This window comes from Malus domestica, chromosome 08, assembly GCF_042453785.1.
Source record: "Malus domestica chromosome 08, GDT2T_hap1".
Taxonomy (NCBI): Eukaryota; Viridiplantae; Streptophyta; class Magnoliopsida; order Rosales; family Rosaceae; genus Malus; species Malus domestica.
The window spans coordinates 19441577-19464917 of NC_091668.1; the positions used below are offsets into that span (position 1 = coordinate 19441577).

The 23341-nt window shown below is 36.6% G+C and overlaps 1 protein-coding gene, 6 non-coding genes and 15 pseudogenes across 7 annotated transcripts; 1 reads left to right on the forward strand and 21 right to left on the reverse strand.

The window, feature by feature from the left end:
* Positions 1–5030: 5030 nt before the first annotated feature.
* LOC103450653 (protein OXIDATIVE STRESS 3-like) lies at positions 5031–6345 on the forward strand. The gene is made up of 3 exons (XM_017336158.3): positions 5031–5152; positions 5216–5498; positions 5946–6345. Exons 2-3 carry the CDS (start codon positions 5230–5232, stop codon positions 6238–6240), a joined length of 564 nt encoding a protein of 187 aa, XP_017191647.3. The 5' UTR covers positions 5031–5152; positions 5216–5229; the 3' UTR covers positions 6241–6345.
* Positions 6346–7934: 1589 nt separating this feature from the next.
* On the reverse strand, positions 7935–8053 carry LOC114819322 (5S ribosomal RNA; annotated as a pseudogene).
* A 282-nt stretch (positions 8054–8335) lies between these two features.
* Positions 8336–8456, reverse strand: LOC114819327 (5S ribosomal RNA; annotated as a pseudogene).
* Positions 8457–9081: 625 nt separating this feature from the next.
* LOC114819331 (5S ribosomal RNA) lies at positions 9082–9200 on the reverse strand (annotated as a pseudogene).
* Positions 9201–11811: 2611 nt separating this feature from the next.
* LOC114819326 (5S ribosomal RNA) lies at positions 11812–11930 on the reverse strand (annotated as a pseudogene).
* A 513-nt stretch (positions 11931–12443) lies between these two features.
* LOC114819333 (5S ribosomal RNA) lies at positions 12444–12563 on the reverse strand (annotated as a pseudogene).
* Positions 12564–13229: 666 nt separating this feature from the next.
* On the reverse strand, positions 13230–13348 carry LOC114819330 (5S ribosomal RNA; annotated as a pseudogene).
* A 246-nt stretch (positions 13349–13594) lies between these two features.
* LOC114819325 (5S ribosomal RNA) lies at positions 13595–13714 on the reverse strand (annotated as a pseudogene).
* A 309-nt stretch (positions 13715–14023) lies between these two features.
* LOC114819320 (5S ribosomal RNA) lies at positions 14024–14139 on the reverse strand (annotated as a pseudogene).
* Positions 14140–15092: 953 nt separating this feature from the next.
* Positions 15093–15211, reverse strand: LOC139198481 (5S ribosomal RNA; annotated as a pseudogene).
* An 823-nt stretch (positions 15212–16034) lies between these two features.
* Positions 16035–16153, reverse strand: LOC139198483 (5S ribosomal RNA; annotated as a pseudogene).
* A 276-nt stretch (positions 16154–16429) lies between these two features.
* Positions 16430–16548, reverse strand: LOC139198495 (5S ribosomal RNA). Its single transcript, XR_011584023.1, has one exon. It is a non-coding gene; the product is annotated as a 5S ribosomal RNA (ribosomal RNA).
* Positions 16549–16858: 310 nt separating this feature from the next.
* On the reverse strand, positions 16859–16977 carry LOC139198494 (5S ribosomal RNA). Its single transcript, XR_011584022.1, has one exon. It is a non-coding gene; the product is annotated as a 5S ribosomal RNA (ribosomal RNA).
* Positions 16978–17333: 356 nt separating this feature from the next.
* LOC139198479 (5S ribosomal RNA) lies at positions 17334–17452 on the reverse strand. Its single transcript, XR_011584013.1, has one exon. It is a non-coding gene; the product is annotated as a 5S ribosomal RNA (ribosomal RNA).
* A 2225-nt stretch (positions 17453–19677) lies between these two features.
* On the reverse strand, positions 19678–19796 carry LOC139198482 (5S ribosomal RNA; annotated as a pseudogene).
* Positions 19797–20154: 358 nt separating this feature from the next.
* LOC139198485 (5S ribosomal RNA) lies at positions 20155–20273 on the reverse strand. The gene has a single exon (XR_011584015.1). It is a non-coding gene; the product is annotated as a 5S ribosomal RNA (ribosomal RNA).
* A 519-nt stretch (positions 20274–20792) lies between these two features.
* LOC114819323 (5S ribosomal RNA) lies at positions 20793–20911 on the reverse strand (annotated as a pseudogene).
* Positions 20912–21267: 356 nt separating this feature from the next.
* LOC114819332 (5S ribosomal RNA) lies at positions 21268–21386 on the reverse strand (annotated as a pseudogene).
* A 355-nt stretch (positions 21387–21741) lies between these two features.
* Positions 21742–21860, reverse strand: LOC114819319 (5S ribosomal RNA). The gene has a single exon (XR_011584012.1). It is a non-coding gene; the product is annotated as a 5S ribosomal RNA (ribosomal RNA).
* Positions 21861–22217: 357 nt separating this feature from the next.
* LOC114819321 (5S ribosomal RNA) lies at positions 22218–22336 on the reverse strand (annotated as a pseudogene).
* A 364-nt stretch (positions 22337–22700) lies between these two features.
* Positions 22701–22819, reverse strand: LOC114819334 (5S ribosomal RNA; annotated as a pseudogene).
* A 357-nt stretch (positions 22820–23176) lies between these two features.
* Positions 23177–23295, reverse strand: LOC114819381 (5S ribosomal RNA). Its single transcript, XR_003766437.2, has one exon. It is a non-coding gene; the product is annotated as a 5S ribosomal RNA (ribosomal RNA).
* Between the last annotated feature and the right edge of the window lie 46 nt (positions 23296–23341).

Sequence of the window (23341 nt, forward strand, 5' to 3'; positions counted from 1 at the left end):
AATGTATAGAAATGAGTTGATTGATTCAAGGTGAGGCACATTTATTGGTTTTTGGTTATTTAGTTATTCACAACTTCAATTTTGCATATTGTGCAAAGAATGACACTTGAACCATCTTCTCAGTGTATCAAAGGCTTTTCAACATGTGCTTCTATTTTCTGGTATTAAATCGTTTCTGTTTTATTAACTAAATCAATACAAATTTTGTAAAGTGTGCAGCAGGGGTTTTACTTAGTTATTTACAACTGAATTTTTGAGATCTCATGTTCTAGTTCACTTGCATTCAGTAGTGTTATAACTCAACTATATTAATTGTGTTCCGTAAATTAATGTGATTATACAAAAACAGCTGGTTTTCTTGTCATGTGTTGGTTTCGTTGTGCAAATGTAATATGTTCTTAGCATGTGGTTCTTTTCTATTCACATGGATGTCTTGGAATCTAGAGATTTAGAATGCAGGGCATGGGCTCGTGTTCAAAGTTTGAAGTCCTCTCTTGATGAACGCAAACTTGGAATTACCAGTTAAGACAGCAAATGAAGCTGAGGCCATTTCTCAACAAAGGCTAGCTGCTGCTGAGGCTGAGATTGCTGACTTGAGGCAGAAATTTGAAGCTTCCAAAAGGTTACACTTTTTCTGATGCTTGCCAAAACAAATAGTATGAATGAGTAGAGACACTTTGAACCAGTATTCTACCTCAAAGATGTGTCAAAGAATACAAAATGCAATTAAAAGACACATAACCCTCTAGTCAAGAGAAATTGAAGAAAATGTTCACATTCAACAAGAAAGGGCATTCTTTAAGTCATTAGAAACCGAGACCCAAAACAATTCCCAATACTTATCCTTTATTTTTTAATTCAGTCTCCAAATTTCTGCTTAAACATCTTGGTATTTCTTTCTAGACAAACCATCCAGAACATTACCATTGCACCAATCCCATAAAACTCTTACCTTTTTTCTCTCCATTATTGAAAAAGTTCAAATGAATCTAAACATTTTTCAAATCATTTGGCAAACTAAACGTTCAGATGATTTGAAATCATTCGGCAAACTAAACATTCAAATGTTTAGATTCAGTCCCTGAAAATTAAAAATGAATGTTAAAAGATTTGAGAAATGTGGGGTGTATAGAAAATGTGGGGGTGTATGTAGAAAATATAAGGTGTATATTGAGAATGTGGGGTGTGGGATTACAGGGAGGTAAGTTGGGTGTATTAAGATAAATTTTAAGTGAAAAAGCAAATGTAGGGTGTATTAAGTATATGTGGTTTATTCAATAATTTGTAGGGTGTTAATATAATAAGCCTAAAATATTGAATTGTAATTCCAAAAAGTGGAATGCGGGCCAATAATTTTAGACTTTTGTCGAATTAATAAATTGTTGGTCACTTAAATTAATATTCAATAAATCGAGACCATATAGAATCGATCGTGAAAGAAAAAATAATCATATTAGCTTTGGTAGGCTTCGGGCCATGCAATTAAGAAAATATGACCTGATAAGGCTTTAGTTGAGGACACCCCAAAATAATTGCATGCGGTTAAGAAGCAACGAGGGCCAACAACATTAGGCTTTGGTAAAAAACAAAAAAAAAAAAAGGATTGTAGGCTGTTGTCAAGGCACGGTGTGGAGCAAAGGCTAGGCATTGTGGGCTCAGTGCAGGTTACTGCAAGCAGCCCAATATTCTGCAAAGTAAGCCGCAGGCTTGCTTAGTCACGGGCTGAGGAAAAACAAACGCCCAATATCACAGAAGGCTATACGTGGGATCGCGAAAAGCTGCAGGCTTGCTACTGGAACATGGGCCGAGGGCTTCAAGCTAATCAGAGAGGGACCCAAGCATCAAGCATGCTCTGTGGCACGCGCTCAGGAAAGCTAGAGGGATGCTGCCATGATTAGGGGTGGGGTCAAATAAATGAAAACCGAAAAAAATCGAAAACTAAACCAAACCGAACCGAACAAAAATATATATATAAATTCTAAAAAACAAGTTAGCGTAAGGGTTTGAACCCCTGACCTGCAGGTTGGGTTTAGGTGCTGCAAGCCAACTTGACTGTAGTCTTTGTGTTGTTATAATTTACCAGTATGTTATTTATAGGTTTCTTATATTGAATGCTTTATAAAATTTCTTAAGCTTAAAAACCCTTAGGTGCTGCAAGCCAACTTGACTTTAGTCTTTGTGTTGTTATAATTGTACTAGTATGTTATTTATAGGTTTCTTATATTGAATGCTTTATAAAATTTCTTAAGCATAAAAACCCTTAGGTGCTGCAAGCCAACTTGACTGTAAGCTTTGTGTTGTTATAATTGTACCAGTATGTTATTTATAGGTTTCTGATATTGAATGCTTTATAGAATTTCTTAAGCTTAAAACCCTAGCCATCTCAGTGTCCCACTCTCTCAAACACTCGCTCTCTCTCCCCGCTGCTGCTTCCTCAGTCTCTCTCTCTTTCTCCCTCTCCTTCCTCTCTTCCTCCAAATCACTCTCTCTCTAGTCTTCTCTTGTCCTCCTCGCGGATTCTTTATTCCAAACAATGATTTTCCCTCGCCCCTTTCGAGACCCGACGAAAAGAGGAATTGTAAGAGCTTGCGACAATCATTGCGATATCGCTGCAGCAAAGGTTGTGGGTTTTATTTATTTTTTAGTTTATGGGTTTTTAATTTTATGGTTACCCATTTGAAATTTATGTAATTTAAGGTGGAAAAGTTTGTATTTTTCTCTGAATATGTTTTGGAATTTTCTAGATCTATTGTGGACTTGACTATGAATTTGAATGTGGACACTGGGCATGCAATATTGGAGTCCGATTATGGCATTTAGACGAACCCATTTGCTTTTTTTTTTGTTTCGATCTGCATCAGTTAATTTGTTGAATTATTTCATGATTTTGCAAATTTTAAAGTTTTAGAATTTTGAATCCTGTACATTTCCTTGAAGTATATATGTTTTTGTATTTGCTTAAGTTTTGAAAATTTGAATTCGATCTGCTTGATCATAAGTAGTTGAAATGCTTGAATATATTCAGGATTTTGAGGCTCTCAATTCTCTGATATATGAGAATTGGGAGGTTGATAGGTAAGCTCCTTCCATTAACATCATTTTTTGAAAAAAAAAAAAAAAAAACTGAAACAACCGAAACCCGAACTGGAAAAAACCGAAACCGAAAAAACCAAACCGAAAAAAAAAAGAACTGAACTGAAATTTCGGTTCGGTTTCAGTTTTATCATAAAACCAAACTGTTTTAAACCAAACACAGCCCTAGCCAATCCAGACGTTAAAATGATGTCGTCGCGGTGTGCAGGCCCGAGCTGCAGGCTCGGTGCGACACAGCTCAGCGGTGCTTGGCTACAGGCCAACAAGGCACGGCTCGACGTGATTCTTTTCTTCTTCTTTTTTTCTGTTTTTTTTTTTTTGGGTTTTAGGGTTTTTAGAACCCAAAAATTCTTGCTTTTATTTTCTTTCAGCTTTTTTACTCACAAAAATCTATATAGAAAATATCAATTGCGTATGCATGAACATATATATTGCAGATATATACAATATATAATTGTAAAAAAATAATAATAATAGACTTGGGGCTTCATGAATGATGGGGAATATTTTCACGCAGCAGTGTGTATGAAATATCACATTTGTGTTTTAGGAGAACCTGATTAGCAGAAAACTAAACCGAGCCTTTAAATGTGTACAAGAACCTCCTCCATGAACCTTCAGTTCCTTAGTATCAGACAAGATCGTGCTGATAACATGTTGTAGGCCTATTTAACTAAAAAATTATAAAGCGGGAGAGAGGAGTTTGGCAAATAAGAGGGAGAGAGAATTTGGTGTCATTCTAATGTTATATTATCTCACCCCATTGTGCCTCTATTTATAGTATTAGAATTCTTTATTCAATAGGTATTACAACTTAAACATGATACTACCTAAAAGATATGATTGAATCCTATAAGGATTTTCTAGGATTTACGTAATTACATTTTAAACCTAATTAGAACTGCAACAGAAATGAGTATTTAAGTCCTCCAAATTTATAATTTTTTTAACCATTTTATATAATTTTGTTTCTCTTAATAAAGAAGTAGGTTTAGGGAATATGTTGGAGTAAGTCCATACCTATCCAAACAATGTGTCCTAATGTTGGTACATCTATAACGACCTTCATTTTTGACCCACTATTAGAAGTTACAATCATTGAAAATTGCATTATTAAATTAGACACTATTGTCCAATTAATGGTGACTCAGTTACGTGGGTGGGTGGGTGGATGGATGGGTGGCTTAAAGGATATAGAACTTATCCTCTTTTGTTACCATAGTTATAAGTCAATATTTCAAACCATGTATGAGAAGATAATGAAGAATCTTAGGATAAGGCAATGTATGAAAAGGAAACAACCTAGGTATAATTTCAAAAACCAAGTTTTTTAATTTTATTTAAAAAAAAAAGAATTGGGAGACAGTCGAGTGCATGGATTCTTGCATGATGTCTAGATTAGCTGTGGTCCATAATTGCACCCATAATTTAAAATGTAAGAAAAATTGTCAATTGCTTCTTTAGTTTATTTTTTTAATAATACTTGAATTCATGTCCCACTCTTTACCAATAATGTATTTTATGGTATAAATTTTACGATCAGAATAGTTTAATTTTTTCATCTTCATTTAACATTTATTCACAAAATTTAAATAAGAGATCAATTGATCATTCAAATGTTTCAAATAAATGGACGGTTCATGAATATGTTACTTGATATTCGTACTGTCGATTTGTTTTATATTTGGATGCATAAACAATGATTGATTAGAATGACTCTTTGTAGAGATAATTTTCAAATGAAGACTAAGAAATTGTGCAATTCTGATTATAAACTTTATTATACGAAAATACGTTATTTACAACAAGTCTGAAATACCATCCTTTCCAATATTTTAGATTAAAAGCCAGTGCATGTGTGGCTTCTTTACCTAAAAATCATAGAATTTCCATGTAATCGCCTGTCATAGTTATACACATTTATAGGAAGCAAGCAATCTAATCCACATAACTCTTTATGTACATGTGTTATATTTTCCTTTGTATGTATATCTTCCCCAAAAGAATGTGCCAATTAGCTTAATTACATTTACACGAAACTTCTTCGAAATTATTATCCGTAAGTTTCTTTTGCTCTTCTTCTTGTCCTCCTCTTTTTCTTCCTCAAAATCTGTGGGTGCAGGTAGTGACGAACAAATGCTTCTGGGTGGAAGCTCGATCACAAATTATGACAACTACACAACAAGGGAAGATAGCTGGGTGATCATGGAAGGAAATCATGATGATCATGATGATATGTACGACACAACATTCTCGACGTCGATTTCGAATAGATCATCGACATCTTCATCGGACTTAGTAGATGATGCATCTTCACCATCAACATCATCATCATGTTCTTCTTCCTTTCATTCTCATGGATCGTTGCTCGACTTGTCAGATCTCATGGCTCAGCTACCCATCAAGTAAGAACAGAGAAAAAGAAAGCCCATCTCAATTCTCATCATGACTATATTTCTACTTTCTTTTCCATTAATTTATAACACGATATTTAGTTTTAGGTTTTGGATGTTGGATAGTTTTTGCATTGTTTTGGATGTTCGATAGTTTTAGCATTCAGGTATATTAGTATATATTTCCAAATTTCCATAAGTTTATATTGTGTTATGAAAAAAGAAAAGAAACATCTAATTTAATTAGTACCAAAATCTTCCATTTTCCACAAAATGCATGAAAGAATGAAACATTTGATTAAGTAGGCAGAATATAGATTAGATCAGCTGGTTAGGATAGTATAATCGCTCTCTGAAATCCAAATTTAAATCTCTCCTCCCATATCTGAATAGTTTAGAATATTCTCTTTCAAAAGGTTTTGTTAACTTTCTACTAAATTTCTTATTATACATGTACAGGAGAGGCCTTTCAAAGTATTTTGAAGGCAAGTGCCAATCCTTTACACGTTTATCAAAGGTAAAGAGCATTGAAGATCTTGCAAAGAAAAAGTCTCCATATAATCAAAGAAAGGCACTAAAAGGAAGCAAGAGCTATGGCGGTGGCTTGGGTTCTTACAGATCGTACACACTTCCGAAGGCCACCATTTCTAAGAGTAAGAAGGCATCAACTACTTCATCTTTTTCGAGCAGATCAAGAGGCAGCACTTTTGGCATAAATAACATCACGCTCCCTCCAACTCCAGTAAGAAAGTAGTTTTAACGTACGTACGTACGTGTGCCGGTGTGCATGTAAACTACATAATGTATATACTTGTTAATTTTTATTTTTATTTTTTAATGGAAGTAGACTTTGTTAGTATTTTGAACCTCTCCTGTTTGTTAGTCTTGCTACTATCTTTTACACTGAGGAATCAGATATTATATTTGTTCTTCAGCTGCGTATGTTAAAATCTGGAATTTAGAATATAGGCATATTCCATGCATGATCTGAGAAAAAAAGGAAAGAAGATTGGGATAAATACAAATTGAATTTTACATGAACGGTTCATCTTAGAAAACTCGACTTGTATAATTAGGGATGACAATGGAGGGGAGCAGATTGAGTTTGCTTGCCCTTCCATTCGGGCCGATTTGCCTCCCGTGAGGGTCCGTTTGGTGGGCTGGATGAGATTGAGCCTTATAATAAGATTGGATTGACATGGATTGATTAGGCTTTGAATCCCACTCCATTATTTGGTGAAACATGGATTGGACTTAAATCCAGTCGACTATTTGGTACATGACTAAATTGGACTTAACTTTTTTTTAATTTTCATTTATTCAATATCACGTATAATTAATCAAAGCAAATAAAACAACCACAACTTTGATAATAAGAAAATCATGTGAAGATACATCCAAAAAGTACGATTTTTGGAATATAACAAAGTCCAAATTAAAATTCCATAACAAAGTTAAATTCTTAAAAATCCAACTAGAAAATAGAACAAAATCCAAATGTTAATTCTTAAAATTCAACTAGAGAATATAAAAAGCAACTACATCTAAGTCATGAGCTCTACAATAAAAAAAAAGTCATGAGCTCTACGATCGATCTCCATGGAGTGTCCTCACATACTCGAACCTATCTTCACTTTCATCTAGTGTTCTCGAACACACACACTTTTGCCAGATCCGTAAACAGGGTAAGGTAATCCGATCTCTAATTGAAAACCCCATCTCTTTGAGCTCTTGTCCCTCAAACTTATGGTCATCATTTTCGCCCTGCTCCTTCAACCCATCAGCCAACTTGTGCATTTTAGAATCATGACCCTCCACCATATTCTCTAGTACACTAGCAATTTTGCCCAAGCCATCCAAAACTTTGCTCGGCCTTTCTCTGTCCTACTTCTACATGCGGATGATTAATTAAAAAGAGGTGGGTAGAATGAAACACGATGACTTCCCAAGAGGTCACTCATCCTAGAACTACTCTCGCCCAAACTTGATTAACTTCGCAACAGTTAGTTTGTGAGTTATAATTGTATATAACCATTTCCTTTAACCATGACCTTGTAACCTTGTGCATGTGCAAATCACACCAGCCCCCAGACGATCTGGTGAAAATAAAAAATATTAATCAAAACGATCACACGAAATTCAAAAATAGGAATAAATAGTCTTTCCATTCTTTCATTTCATCTCCCAAGCACGAGACTCGGTTATAAATCACTCCAAATTCAAAAATACTAATCAAAATGATCACATGAAATTTAAAAATAGGAATTAATAGTCTTTCCCATTCTTTTCTTTTGTCTCCCAAGCACGAGACTCAGTTATAAACGACGCACGTCACAAATAAGCCGCTAAAAATACTCAAAAATGGTTTAAAATGATAGGCATCACAAATAAGCCGCTAAAAATATGCAAAAAATGATTATGAAAAATAAAAAATAAAAAAGATGTGGGGGAATGCAACACAAGGACTTCCTAGGAAGTCACCCATCATAGTACTACTCTCGCCCAAACTTAATTAACTTTGAAGTTCTGTTGGGATCCGATGCATATAAGTTGGTATGATCACATTTGTTAGTCTACGACTTGTAAATGTAAATGTATATAACCATTTCTTTTAACCATGGCCATGTAACCTTATACATGTGCAAATCACACCGGCCCCTAAACAATCACACGAAATTCAAAAATATTAATCAAAACAATCACACGAAATTAAAAAATAGGAATTAATACTTTTCTCATTCTTTTCTTTTATCTCCCAAGCACGAGACTCAGTCATAAACGACACGCGTCACAAATAAGCTGCTAAATATACGCAAAAAATAATTATGAAAAATAAAAAAAAAGGTGGGAGGATGCAACATGAAGACTTCCCAGAAGGTCACCCATCCTAGTAGTACTCTCTCTCCCAAACATGCTTAACTTCAGAGTTCTGATGGGATCCGGTGGAAGTGAGTTGGTATGATCGCATCCGTTAGTCTATGACCTGTAATAATATATAACCATTTCTTTTAACCATGACCCCGTAACCTTATGCATGTGCAAATCACACCAGCCTCCAAACGATCACGCGAAATTAAAAAAATATTAATCAAAACGATCACACGAAATTCAAAAATAGGAATTAGTGGTTTTTCCCATTCTCTTCTTTCATCTCCCAAGCATGAGACTCAATTATAAACGGCCTGCATCACAAATAAGCCGCTAGAAATATGCAAAAAAGAATCATGAAAAATAAAAAAGAGGTAGGGGAGCCAACACGAGCACTTCCCAGAAGGCAACACAAGCAAGTAAGTTGGTATGATCGCATCTGTTAGTCTATGACTTGTAATTGTGTATAACCATTGCTATGAACCATGACTCTGCGACCTTATGCATGCGTAAATCACATCGGCCCCCAAACGACCATGCAAAATTCAAAAATATTAATCAAAACAATCACACAAAATTCAAAAATAGGAAATCAGAGTCTTTTCCATGCTTTTCTTTCATATCCTAAGCACGATACTTGGTTCTAAATGACGCGTGCCATAAATAAGACACTAGAAAGACGCACAAAAGAATTATGAAAAATTAAAAAGAGGCGGGGGAATGCAACACGATGCAACATGAGGACTTCCCAAGAGGTTAGCCATCCTAGTACTACTCTTGCCCAAACTCGCTTAACTTTGAAGTTCTAATGGGATATGGGGCATATGAGCTGGTATGATCTCTTCTGTTAGTCCATCACTTGTAATTGTACATAACCATTTCTTTGAACCACGACCCTGCAACATTAGGCACATGCAAATCACATAGGCCCCCAAACGATCACGCAACATTCAAAAATATTAATCAAGACGATCACATCAAATTCCAAAATAGGAATTTATAGTCTTTCCCATTCTTTTCTTTCATCTCTCAAGTACGAGACTCGGTTATAAACGATGCACGCAACAAATAAGCTGCTAGAAATAAGCAAAAAAAAAAAAAGAGGTGGGAGGATGCAACACGAAGACTACCAAGGAGATCACCCATCCTAGTACTACTCTCGCCCAAACACACTTAACTTCGGACTTCTGAAAGGATCTGTGATGCGAAATATATAAGCGCACAAAATTAAACCCTCTTTTTGACAATTGTAGTATAGATGTAAGTAGGGTATCGTTCTAGGCCGGGGATTAGGAGGGATTGCTAATCTATTAAATTAACTTAAAAATATTAAATAAGACTCAAGGACACAAAACTAGGCTAAAAACTCTAATAACTTGAAACACACTTAAAATGACTCAAAATAATGAACACAATTAAATTAAACACTAGGAACTGAAATGGACGGAAATTAAATTAAAAGACTAACAATAAAGAAAACTAAATAAATAATATAATTTAATAATGGATGGGTGTTTGGTTTTGATGAAAAGTAAATTAAACTTAATTAAATTACAGAATTGACAAAAACATGAAATTAAGGTGAAAGGATAAGTGATGGATTAGCTAGAGGGTTCTTCTCTACACATGACACATATGCAACCTAAATTGATTTTCAGTTGTTCTTTCAATAAGTTGTGAATCTCAACACTTCAGATTAACCGTGAACAACACTTTTTTAATCTTCAAGTTTTCCTTAAGTTATTGAATTGGACGGGAAAACGCATACAACAATTCAAAACATTCTTCAAAAGTCCCCTACGTGAAAAGCACAATAGAGATACAATCAAAGATCATTAAACTTTGTGAAAACTATAAGCATTGACGAGGCATTCGTAACTATGAAAAGCATGATACTCTTGCCAAGAATTTACTTAACGTGATTGTGACTAGCAACCTTTACTACTTGTGAAAATAAGTTCATAACGATTAGGTGAAATTCACTTATATTCTAGCATCAAATTCATGCATGTAAATTAAGTATGCATCCTTAATCGACATACAAAAATAAGTTATCTATCAAGCAGTTAAGCAAATTAAATCACAACTCAGAAATCACAACTGAAGGTAATCAATTCATATTACAAATATATTCATGGCTTTGAATTAACCTCTAGCCAAAATAAAATTAGTTACACATTATTAAAACAGAAATAAAATAGAAGTTTAGAAAGATTAAACCGAGAGAGGCAGCTGTGTTGCTTCTGTGCTGGCTCTCTCCCTGCCTTCCTGTTCTCACGCTGCCCGTTCTTCTTCTCTCCCCGTACTGACTCTTTCCAGCTTCTTTCCCCGCAGCTTCTTTTCCCCACGTCCTCTCTCCCTATTATTTTTTTCCGTTTTCCTTTTGGCAGCCTCCTGCCTTCCACTTCTCCCCCTACCCGTGTCAGTCCTCCTCCCGCGTCAGTCACCACTCCTTTTTGACTTGCGCGCCTTCCTCCTGCTGCCCAAAGGCAACTCCTATTCTTTCCTTCTGTGGACTGTCAGTCTCGCTGCCAAAGGCAGCTCTCTGCCTTCCACCAATCCCCCCCCCTTTTCCTTTCCGCGTTCCCCTTCTTTTATTTTCTGATTTTCTAAGTTCTCTGCTTTTGACTCCTTGGATTCCTTCTTTTCCAGCTGCAAAGCAGCTCTCCCTCTTGGATCCCTTTCACGTTTTCTGCTTTTCTCTATTGCTCACGCTGTCTCTCCACTTCTTCTATTTAATTTCTCAGTGCTTTCCACTTTCTTCTCCTACAAACACAATAAATTAAAAGTATCATAAATACTTAAAGCTTTAACTAAATTAGACAAGACAAGAAAAGAAATATAAAAGGATGAAAAATATAGTTTAAATATTGGTTTACATTTAGCGTCACAATGGGTTGGCAATATTGTAATTTAAATTTGCTTTTGACGAATTTATTACATAAAATTTCACTTGTTCTATTTTTATTTTCTTTGCATAACAAATCCTATAAACACAAAAATAACGTAAATAGCTCAAAAATATAAGGAACTAACTAAGAAAAGACGAGTGAATTCGAAGTAAAAATATATATAAATATGATCCGATCAATCTGGTGCATGTGAATTGGTATGATCGCATCCGTTAGTCTATGACTTGTAATTGTGTATAACCATTTTTTTGGCCAAGACTCCGTAACCTTTATGCATGTGCAAATAACAGCGGCCCAAAATGCTCACAAAAATTCAAAAATATTAATCTAGACGATCCCACGAAAATAAAAAAATAGAATTAATAGTCTTTCCCATTCTTTTCTTTCATCTCCCATGCACGAGACTCAGTTATAAACGACGCGCACCACAAATAAGCCGCTAGAAATACCTCCCAAGCATGACACTCGGTTATCCACGACGTGCACCGCAAATAAACCGCTAGAAATACGCAAAAAAGAATTATGAAAAATAAAAAAGAGGTGGGAGGATGCAACACGAACACTTATGAGGAGGTTAACCATCCTAGTACTACTCTCGCCCAAACTTGCTTGACTTCGGAGTTTTGATGGGATCCGGTGCATGTGAGTTGATATGGTCGCATCCATTAGTCTATGACTTGTAATTACATATAACCATTTCTTTGAACCATGACCCTGCAACCTTAGGCACATGCAAATCACACCGGCCCCCAAACGATCAAGCGAAAGTAAAAAATATTAATCAAAACGATCACATGAAATTCAAAAATAGGAATTTAGAGTCTTTCCCACTCTTGCCCAAACTCGCTTAACGGCGAACTTCTGAAGGGATCCGGTGCATGTGAGTTGGTATGATCGCATCCGTTAGTCTATGACTTGTAATTTTATATAACCATTTCTTTGGAGAGGACCGCGTAACCTTTATGCATGTGCAAATCACAACGGCCCAAAATGATCACACAAATTCAAAAATATTAATCTATACGATCCCACAAAAATCAAAAAATTGAATCAACAGTCTTTCCCATTCTTTTCTTTCATCTCCCATGCATGAGACTCGGTTATAAACGACGCAAACCACAAATAAAATGCTAGAAATACAAAAAAAAAGAATTATGAAAAATAAAAAAGAGGTTAGGGGATGTAACACAAGGACTTCCCAGGAGGTCACCTATCATAGAACTATTCTCCACCCAAAGTCGGTTAACTTTGGAGTTCTGATGGGATCTGGTGCATATGAGTTGGTAAGATCGCATCCATTAGTCTATGACTTGTAATTTTATATAACCATTTCTTTGGCCATGATGCCGTAACCTTTATGCATGTGCAAATCACCAGCTCAAAATGATCACACAAAATGACAAAATATTAGTCAAGACGATCCCAAGAAATTCAAAAAATAGAATTAATAGTCTTTCCCATTCTTTTCTTTCATATCCCAATGCACGAGACTCGGTTATAAGCGATGTCCACCACAAATAAGCTGCTAAAAATACTCAAAAAGGAGTTATGAAAAATAGAAAAAGAGGTAGGGGATGCAACACGAGGACTTCCCGAAAGGTCAAAAATCCTAGTATAACTCTTGCCCAAACTTGCTTAACATCGGAGTTTTGATGGGATATGGTGCATGTGAGTTGTTTTGATCGCATCTTTTAGTGTATGACTTGTAATTGTATATAACCATTTCTTTGACAATGACCCTGTAACCTTTATGCATGTGCAAATCACACTGACTCAAAATGATCACACAAAATTTAAAAAATATTAATCAAGACGATCCCACGAAATTAAAAAAAAAAGAAGAATTAATAGTCCTTCCCATTCTTTTCTTTCATCGGCCAAGCACGAGATTCAGTTATAAACGACATGCGTCACAAATAAGTCACTAAAAATACGCAATTATGAAAAATAAAACAGAGGTAGGGAGATGCAACATGAGGACTTAACAGGAAGTTAACCATCCTAGTACTACTCTCGCCCAAACTCACTTAATTTCGGAGTTTCGATGAGATCCGGGGCATGTGAGTTGATATGATCGCATCCACTTCTTTGGCCAATGACCCCGTAACCTTAATACATGTGCAAATAACACCCGCCTAAAAAGATTGCAAGAAATTCAAAAATAATAATCAAGACAATCCCACGAAATTGAAAAAAATAGAATTAATAGCCTTTCCAATTCTTTTCTTTCATCTCCTAAGCACGAGACTCGGTTATAAACAACGTGCGGCACAAATAAGCAGCTAAAAAAACGAAAAAAAGAATTATGAAAAATAAAAAAGACGTTCGAAGATGCAACACGAGGACTTCCCAAAAGGTCACCCATCCTAGTACTACACTCCACCCAAACTCGCTTAACATTGGAGTTCAAATAGGATCCGGTCCATGTGAGTTGGTATGATCGCATCCATTAGTCTACGACTTGTAATTGTATATAACCGTTTCTTTGGCCATGACCCCGTAACCTTTACGCATGTGCAAATCACATCGGCTCTAAACGTTCACACGAAATTCAAAAATATTAATCGAGACGATCCCTCGAAATTCAAAAAGATAGAATTGATAGTCTTTCCCATTCCTTTCTTTCATCTCCCAATAAATATTAATGAAGACGATCCCTTGAAATTCAAAAAGATAGAATTAATAGTTTTTCCCATTCCTTTCTTTCATCTCCCAAGCATGAGATTCGGTTATAAACAACGCGCGCCACAAATAAACCGCTTGAAATAGGACTTCCCAGGAGGTCGCCCATCCTAGTACTAATCTCGCCCAAACTCACTTAACTCTAGATTTCTGATGGGATCCGATGCATGTGAGTTGGTATGACCGCATCCGTCAGTCTATGACTTTTGGTTGTATATAACCGTTTCTTTGGCCATGACCCCGTAACCTTTATGCATGTGAAAATCACATCGGCACCAAATGTTTGCACAAAACTAAAAAATATTAATCAAGACGATCCCTCGAAATTCAAAAAGATAGAATTGATAGTCTTTCACATTCCTTTTTTTCATCTCCCAAGAAATATTAATCAAGACGATCCCTCGAAATTCAAAATGATAGAATTGATAGTCTTTCCCATTCCTTTCTTTCATCTCCCCAGAAATATTAACCAAGACGATCCCTCTCAACTTAAAAAGATAGAATTGATAGTCTTTCGCATTCCTTTCTTTCATCTCCCAAGAATTACTAATCAAGACGATCCCTCAAAATTCAGGAAGATAGAATTTATAGCCTTTCCCATTCCTTTGTTTTATCCCCCAAGCACGAGACTCGGTTACAAACAACGCGCTCCACAAATAAATAACGAAGAAAAAAAAAGGGCCGGGGGGATGCAGTACGAGGACTTCCTAGAAGGTCACCCATCCTAGTACGCTAAACTTCGGAGTTCTGATGGGATTCGGTGCAGGTCAGTTGGTATGATCGCGTCCATTAGTCTTTGAATTTTAATTGTATATGACTATTTATTTGGCCATGACCCCGTAACCTTTACGCATGTGCAAATCACATTGGCTCCAAACGTTCACAAGAAATTCATAAATATTAATCAAGAAGATCCCTCGAAATTAAAAAACTAGAATTAATTGTGTTTCTAATCTATTTCTTTCATCTCCCAAGAAACATTAATCAAGACGATCCCTCGAAATTCAAAAAGATAGAATTAATAGCCTTTCCCATTCCTTTCTTTCATCTCCCAAGAACGAGACTCGGTTTCAAACGACGCGCGCCACAAATAAGAAGCTAGAAATACGCATAACATAATTACGAAGAATAAAAGAGAGGCGGGGGGATGCAACACGAGGATTTCCAAGGAGGTCACCCATCCTAGCACTACTCTTGCCCAAATTCGCTTAACTTTAGAGTTCTGATAGGATCTGATGCATGTGAGTCGTTATGATCGCATCCATTAGTCTATGACTTTTAATTGTATATAACCATTTTTTTTGGCCATGACCCAGCAACCTTTACGCATGTGCAAATCACATCGGCTCTAAACGTTCACACGAAATTCAAAAATATTAATAAATACGATCCTTTGAAATTTAAAAAATTGAAGTAATAGTCTTTCTCGTCTATTTCTTTCAAATCCCAAGAAACATTAATTAGGATGATCCCTCGAAATTCAAAAAGATAGAATTAATAGCCTTTCCCATTCCTTTCTTTCATCTCCCAAGCACTAGACTAGGTTAAAAACGACACGCGCCACAAATAAGCCGCTCGAAATACGCAAAGAAGAATTACGAAGAATAAAAAAGAGGCGGGGGGATGCAACACGATGACTTCCCAGAAGGTCAACCATCCTAGTACTACTCTCGCCCAAACTCGCTTAACTTATGGGATCCGATGCATGTGAGTTGGTATGATCGAATCCGTTAGTCTATGACTTTTAATTGTATATAATCGTTTCTTTGGCCATGATCCTGTAACCTTTACGCATGTGCAAATCACATCGGCTCCAAACATTCCCACGAAATTGAAAAATATTAGTCAAGACCATCCCTCGAAATAAAAAAAATACAATTAACTGTCATTCTCATCCATTTCTTTCATCTCCCAAGAAACATCAATCATGACGATACCTTGATATTCAAAAAGATAGAATTGATAGTGTTTTGCCATTCCTTTCTTTCATCTCCCAAGCAGGAGACTCGGTCATAAACGGCTTGCGCCACAAATAAGCCTTTAGAAATACACAAAAAAGAATTACGAAAAATAAAAAAGAGGCGGGGGGATGCAACACGAGGACTTCCTAGGAGGTCATCCATCCTAGTACAACTCTTGCCAAAACTCGCTTAACTTCGGAGTGCTTATGGGATCTGTTGCATGTGAGTCGGTATAATTGTATCCGTTAGTCTGTGACTTTTAATTGTATATAACCGTTTATTTGGCCATGACCCTGTAACCTTTACGCATGTGCAAATCACGTCGGCTCCAAACGTTCGCACGAAATTCAAAAATATTAATCAAGATAATACCTCAAAATTCAAAAAATTAGAATTAATAGTCTTTCCTATTCCTTTCTTTCATCCCCCAAGCAGGAGACTCAGTTATAAACAATGTGTGCCATAAATAAGCAGCTAGAAATACTAAGAAAAGAATTACGAAGAATAAAAAAAAGGCAGGGGAATGCAACACGAGGTCTTCCCAAGAGGTTACCCATCCTAGTACAACTCTTACCCAAACTCGCTTAACTTCGGAGTTCTGATGAGATTCGGTGCATGTGAGTTGGTATGATCGCATCCGTTAGTCTATGACTTTTAATTGTATATAACCGTTTCTTTGGCCATGACCCAGTAGACTTTACGCATGTGTAAATCACATCGGCTCCAAACGTTTGCATGAAATTTAAAATATAGAATTAATAGTTTTTTTCATCTCCCAAGAAACATTAATCAAGACGATCCGTGAAATTCAAAAAGATAGAATGAATAGTCCTTCTCGTTCATTTCTTTTATCTCTTCCCAAGCACGGGACTCAATTCTAAATGACGCGTGCCACAAATAAGCCACTCTTAATACGCAAAAACGAATTACGAAGAATAAAAAAAATGGGGGGATGCAACACGAGGACTTCCCAGGAGGTCACCCATCATAGTACTACTCTCGCCCAAACTTGCTTAACTTCGGAGTTCTGATGGGATCCGATGCATGTGAGTTGGTATGATCGAATCCTTTAGTCTATGACTTTTAATTGTATATAATCGTTTCTTTGGCCATGAACCCGTAACCTTTACGCATGTGCAAATCACATCGGCTCCAAACATTCGCATGAAATTCAAAAATATTAGTCAAAACCATCCCTCGAAATTTAAAAAATAGAATTAATAGTCTTTCTCATCTATTTCTTTCATCTCGCAAGAAAAATTAATCAAGGCGATCCCTCGAAATTCTAAAAGATAGAATTACTAGTCTTTCCCATTCCTTTCTTTCATCTCCCAAGCACGAGACTCGGTCATAAACGACTTGCGCCACAAATAAACCTTTACAAATACACAAAAAAGAATTACGAAAAATAAAAAAGAGGCAGGGGGATACAACACGAGGACTTCTCAGGAGGTCACCCATCCTAGTACAACTCTCGCCCAGACTCGCTTAACTTTAGAGTTCTGATAGGATCCGATGCAAGTGAGTTAGTATGATCGCATCCATTAGTCTATGACTTTTAATTGTATATAGCCGTTTCTTTGGCCATGACCCCGCAACCTTTACGCATGTGCACATCACATCGGCTCCACACGTGTTGGAAGTATGCCCACAAAGTCACTCATTTGATGTAATAGCTTTTGGAATACTTATTGTATTAAACTTTTATATGTTTAATGAAGGGCAAAGCTTATTGTTAATCACTATTTATTGTATCTTGTGTTTAAGCAATAAGGGAATCCAAGGAATGTATTTGATCTAAGAGATAAGTGATTTAAGTAAGTTAGATTAACGAGACCTTTCTCTTATGTTCATTCCTAAAACGTTCCTAGCCATAGGATTGCCAATTGGGCATTGACAATCCGCTAAGGTTAGTATGTGTTATGTCGACTCAAGCGCGAGTATGACAAGTCTCAAGTCATTTAGTGTTGGACACTAAGGCAAACACATAGGTGCTCAAAAGAGTGATCGAGTACACTGAACAACGATCAAAAGAGAGTTCGAACATACAAGTCATGTAAGAACTCGAGAGTTGCAATATGCAAAGTAGTCCTTTGACCTGAGGCATCATAGATGTCTAATGGTTAGGTCCTTGATCTTTGATCATGTTAAAGGCATTCCATTGGAATGTCCACGACATTGTTGGGGTCAAGCTATCTAGTCGTGTAGGCATATGAATGCACAACAAGGGATCTCTAACCTTCCATGGTGGAAGGAGAATACTCTAAGATATGATTCGAAAGTCTTTGGCCAAAGCATATGAATATGACTTAGGAAGTTTGTTCCAAATCATATTCAATTGAATCATATAGATAAGTATCACATTGGATAGTAGACATGAAACAAACTATCACTCAAACAATGTGATTAAGAGTATTGTATTAGAGAAGGACCGTATTGCATTGTAGTTGTAACTGGATAGGTTCTCCAACCACTTCTACTTAGCTTGGGTAACCATGATATGCTGCTAGGTGTCACTCATGGTTTGTGGAAGCCCTAAAGATTAGCAAACACTAATTTTAAGGGAGAATTGAAATGTGGTTTCAATTCGCAATCGATCGTTAAGAGTAACAATCGCCCACTACCTTGCTAAATGGAACCTAATGGATCGTATACCGAATAAGGATGTTGGTGAAGAAATTAAATGAAATGGATAAGCAATTAAATGGTTTAATTGAAGAATGGTCAAGATTAATTAATTAGTTAATTAATTATACGAAATGTTCGTATTGGGCTTATATGTTGGTTTTGGGTTTCGGGGCCCAAAAGCGTTTTGGTCCACAAGGCCCATTATGTTTAAGTTGTATGACAACTAAAACAAAATGGGCAAATTAGCCCAATAACAAGGTAAGGCAGGCCATAGGGTGAGGGGTTGCAAATTTGGATTAATTACAAGTTTGCCACTCACATGTGATGAAGTATAAATTCAACTTTATAGCTTTATTTTCATTTAGGGTTTTTCTTGGTGAAATGAGGTAAAACACTTTCTCTCATTTTCTCTAAAGAGGCCGGCCACTTAGAGGAGTTTTAGCTAGCAATCTATTCTTCTCTAAGTCATCCATTTCATCTTCACAATCACATCCTTGGTGAAGAGACTTAGAGACATCAAGCTTTTGATGTTTTTGGAGAACTAATCCTCAAATCCTCAAATAAGCAAAGGAGCACTAAAAGGAGGAAAATCACAAGGAAGATCCAAGGAGCAAGGAGGTGACTTGAAGGCCCTCCACTTGGGTGAATCCCTTGTGTAATCAAGGATGAGCTTCAAGGGTAAAGAAACTCTAAATCTTTCCTTCTCTTTAATGTTGTTAAAGAGTTTATTGGTTCACCATATACTAGGCTTTGAAAGTCATGGGTTTTATGCATTGTTTTTTAATGCATGCCTACTTTAAAGTGTTAATAGTTTGCATATGTATTCAAATGTTCTTACTTGTTCTTAGCTAGGACAAAATTTTTTCATCAACACGTTCACACGAAATTCAAAAATATTAATCAATACGATCCTTCGAAATTTTAAGAATTGAAGTAATAGTCTTTCTTGTCTATTTCTTTTATCGACCAAGAAACATTAATTCGGACGATCCCTCGAAATTTAAAAAGATATAATTAATAGGCTTTCCCATTCCTTTCTTTCATCTCTCAAGCACTAGACTAGGTTAAAAACGACGCGCGACACAAATAAGCTGCTCGAAATACGCAGAAAAGAATTATGAAGAATAAAAAAAAGGCAGGGGTATGCAACACCATGACTTCCTAGAAGGTCACCCATCCTAGTACTACTCTCGCACAAACTCGCTTAGCTTCGTAGTTCTGATGGGATCCAGTGCATGTGAGTTGGTATGATCGAATTCGTTAGTCTATGACTTTCAATTGTATATAATTGTTTCTTTGGCCATGACCCCGTAACCTTTACGCATGTGCAAATCACATCGGCTCCAAACATTCCCACGAAATTCAAAAATATTAGTCAAGACCATCCCTCGAAATTTAAAAAAATATGATTAATAGTCTTTCTCATCTATTTCTTTCATCTCCCAAGAAACATTAATCAAGACGATGCATCGAAATTCAAAAAGATAGAATTGATAGTCTTTTGCCATTCCTTTCTTTCATCTCCCAAGCACGAGACTCGGGCATAAACGACTTGCGCCACAAATAAGCCTTTAGAAATACGCAGAAAACAATTACGAAGATTAAAAAAAAGGCCGGGGGATGCAACACGAGGACATCCCAGGAGGTCACCCATCCTAGTACTACTCTCGCCCAAACTCGCTTAACTTCGGAGTTCTGATGGGATCCGGTGCATGTGAGTTGGTATGATCAAATCCGTTAGTCTACGACTTTTTGTTGTATATAATCGTTTCTTTGGCCATGACCCCATAACCTTTACGCATGTGCAAATCACATCGGCTCCAAACGTTTGCACGAAACTCAAAAATATTAATCAAGGCGATCCCTCGAAATTCAAAAAGATAAAATTGATAGTCTTTCACATTCCTTTCTTTCATCTCCCAAGAAATATTAATCAAGACGATCCCTCGAAATTCAAAAAGATAGAATTGATAGTCTTTCCCATTCCTTTCTTTCATCTCCCCAGAAATATTAACCAAGATGATCCCTCTCAACTTAAAAAGATAGAATTGATAGTCTTTCCCATTCCTTTCTTTCATCTTCCAAGAATTACTAATCAAGACGATCCCTTGAAATTTAGAAAGATAGAATTTATAGCCTTTCCCATTCCTTTGTTTCATCCCCCAAGCACGAGACTTGGTTACAAACAACGCACGCCACAAATAAGCAGCTAGAAATACGCAGAAAAGAATTACGAAGAAAAAAAAAAGGCTGGGAAGATGCAACATGAGGACTTCCCAGAAGGTCACCCATCTTAGTACTACTCTTGCCCAAACTCGTTAAACTTCGGAGTTCTGATGGGATCCGGTGCAAGTGAGTTGGTACGATCGCGTCCGTTAGTCTTTGACTTTTAATTGTATATGACTATTCCTTTGGCCATGACCCCGTAACCCTTATGTATGTGCAAATCACATTGGCTCCAAACGTTCACAAGAAATTCAAAAATATTAATCAAGACGATCCCTCGAAATTAAAAAGATAGAATTAATAGTGTTTCTAATCTATTTCTTTCATCTCCCAAGAAACATTAATTAGGATGATCCCTCGAAATTCAAAAAGATAGAATTAATAGCCTTTCCCATTCCTTTCTTTCATCTCCCAAGAATGAGACTCGGTTACAAACGACGCGCGCCACAAATAAGAAGCTAGAAATACGTAGAACAGAATTACGAAGAATAAAAGAGAGGCGGGGGGATGCAACATGAGGACTTCCCAGAGGGTCACCCATCCTAGCACTACTCTTGCCCAAATTCGCTTAACTTTAGAGTTCTGATAGGATCCGATGCATGTGAGTTGGTACGATCGAATCCATTAGTCTATGACTTTTAATTGTATATAACCGTTTCTTTGGCCATGACCCCACAACATTTACGCAATTGCAAATCACATCGGCTCCAAACGTTCACACGAAATTCAAAAATATTATTCAATACGATCCTTCGAAATTTTAAAAATTGAAGTAATAGTCTTTCTCGTCTATTTCTTTCATCTCCCAAGAAACATTAATTAGGACAATCCCTCGAAATTTAAAAAGGTAGAATTAATATCCTTTCCCATTTCTTTCTTTCATCTCCCAAGCACTAGACTAGGTTAAAAACGACGCGCGCCAAAAATAAGCTGCTTGAAATACGCAAAAACGAATTACGAAGAATAAAAAGAGGCGGGGGGATGCAACACGATGACTTTTCAGAAGGTCACCCATCCTAGTACTACTCTCGCCCAAACTCACTTAACTTCGAAGTTTTGATGGGATCCGGTGCATGTGAGTTGGTATGATCGAATCCGTTAGTCTATGACTTTTAATTGTATATAATCGTTTCTTTGGCCATGATCCTGTAACCTTTACGCATGTGCAAATCACATCGGCTCCAAATATTCCCACGAAATTCAAAAATATTAGTCAAGACCATCCCTCGAAATTGAAAAAATATGATTAATAGTCTTTCTCATCTATTTCTTTCATCTTCCAAGAAACATTAATCAAGACGATCCCTCAAAATTCAAAAAGATAGAATTGATAGTCTTTTGTCATTCCTTTCTTTCATCTCCCAAACACGAGCCTCGGTCATAAACGACTTGCGGCACAAATAAGCCTTTAGAATTATGCAAAAAAGAATTATGAAAAATAAAAAAGAGGCGGGGGGATGCAACACGAGGACTTCTCAGGAGGTCAGTCATCCTAGTACAGCACTTGCCCAAACTCGCTTAACTTTAGAGTTCTGATAGGATCCGATGCATGTGAGTTGGTATGATCGCATCCATTAGTCTATGACTTTTAATTGTATATAACCGTTTCTTTGGCCATGACCCCGCAACCTTTTCGCGTGTGCAAATCACATCGGCTCCAAACGTTCACACGAAATTCAAAAATATTAATCAATACGATCCTTCGAAATTTTAAAAATTGAAGTAATAGTCTTTCTTGTCTATTTCTTTCATCTCCCAAGAAACATTAATTTGGATGATCTCTCGAAATTTAAAAAGATAGAATTAATTGCCTTTCCCCTTCCTTTCTTTCATCTCCCAAGCATTAGACTAGGTTAAAAATGACGCGCGCCACAAATAAGCCGCTCGAAATACGTAGAAAAGAATTAAGAAGAATAAAAAAGAGGTCGTGGGGGGGAGGGATGCAACACGATGACTTCCCAGAAGGTCACCCATCCTAGTACTACTCCAGTCCATACTCGCTTAACTTCAAAGTTCTAATGGGATCCGGTGCATATGAGTTGGTATGATCGAATCCGATAGTCTATGACTTTTAATTGTATATAATCGTTTCTTTGGACATGGCCCTGTAACCTTTACGCATGTGCAAATCACATCGGCTCCAAACATTCCCACGAAATTCAAAAATATTAGTCAAGACCATCCCTCGAAATTGAAAAAATACAATTAATAGTCTTTCCCATCTATTTCTTTCATCTCCCAAGAAACATTAATCAAGACGATCCATCGAAATTCAAAAAGATAGAATTGATAGTGTTTTGCCATTCCTTTCTTTCATCTCCTAAGCACGAGACTCGGTCATAAACGACTTGTGCCACATATAAGCCTTTAGGAATACGCAGAAAACAATTATGAAGAATAAAAAAAAAGCGGGGGGACGCAACACGAGGACTTCCCAGGAGGTCACCCATCCTAGTACTACTCTCGCCCAAACTTGCTTAACTTCGGAGTTCTGATGGGATTCGGTGCATGTAAGTTTGTATGATCGAATCCATTAGTCTACGACTTTTAGTTGTATATAACCGTTTATTTGGCCATG

Excerpts from the sequence above, each read along its gene's own strand:
- LOC103450653 (XM_017336158.3), top strand. The coding sequence starts at position 5,230 with ATGCTTCTGGGTGGAAGCTCGATCACAAATTATGACAACTACACAACA. Across the intron at positions 5,499-5,945 it reads ATGGCTCAGCTACCCATCAA|GAGAGGCCTTTCAAAGTATT; the intron begins GTAAGAACAGAG and ends ATACATGTACAG.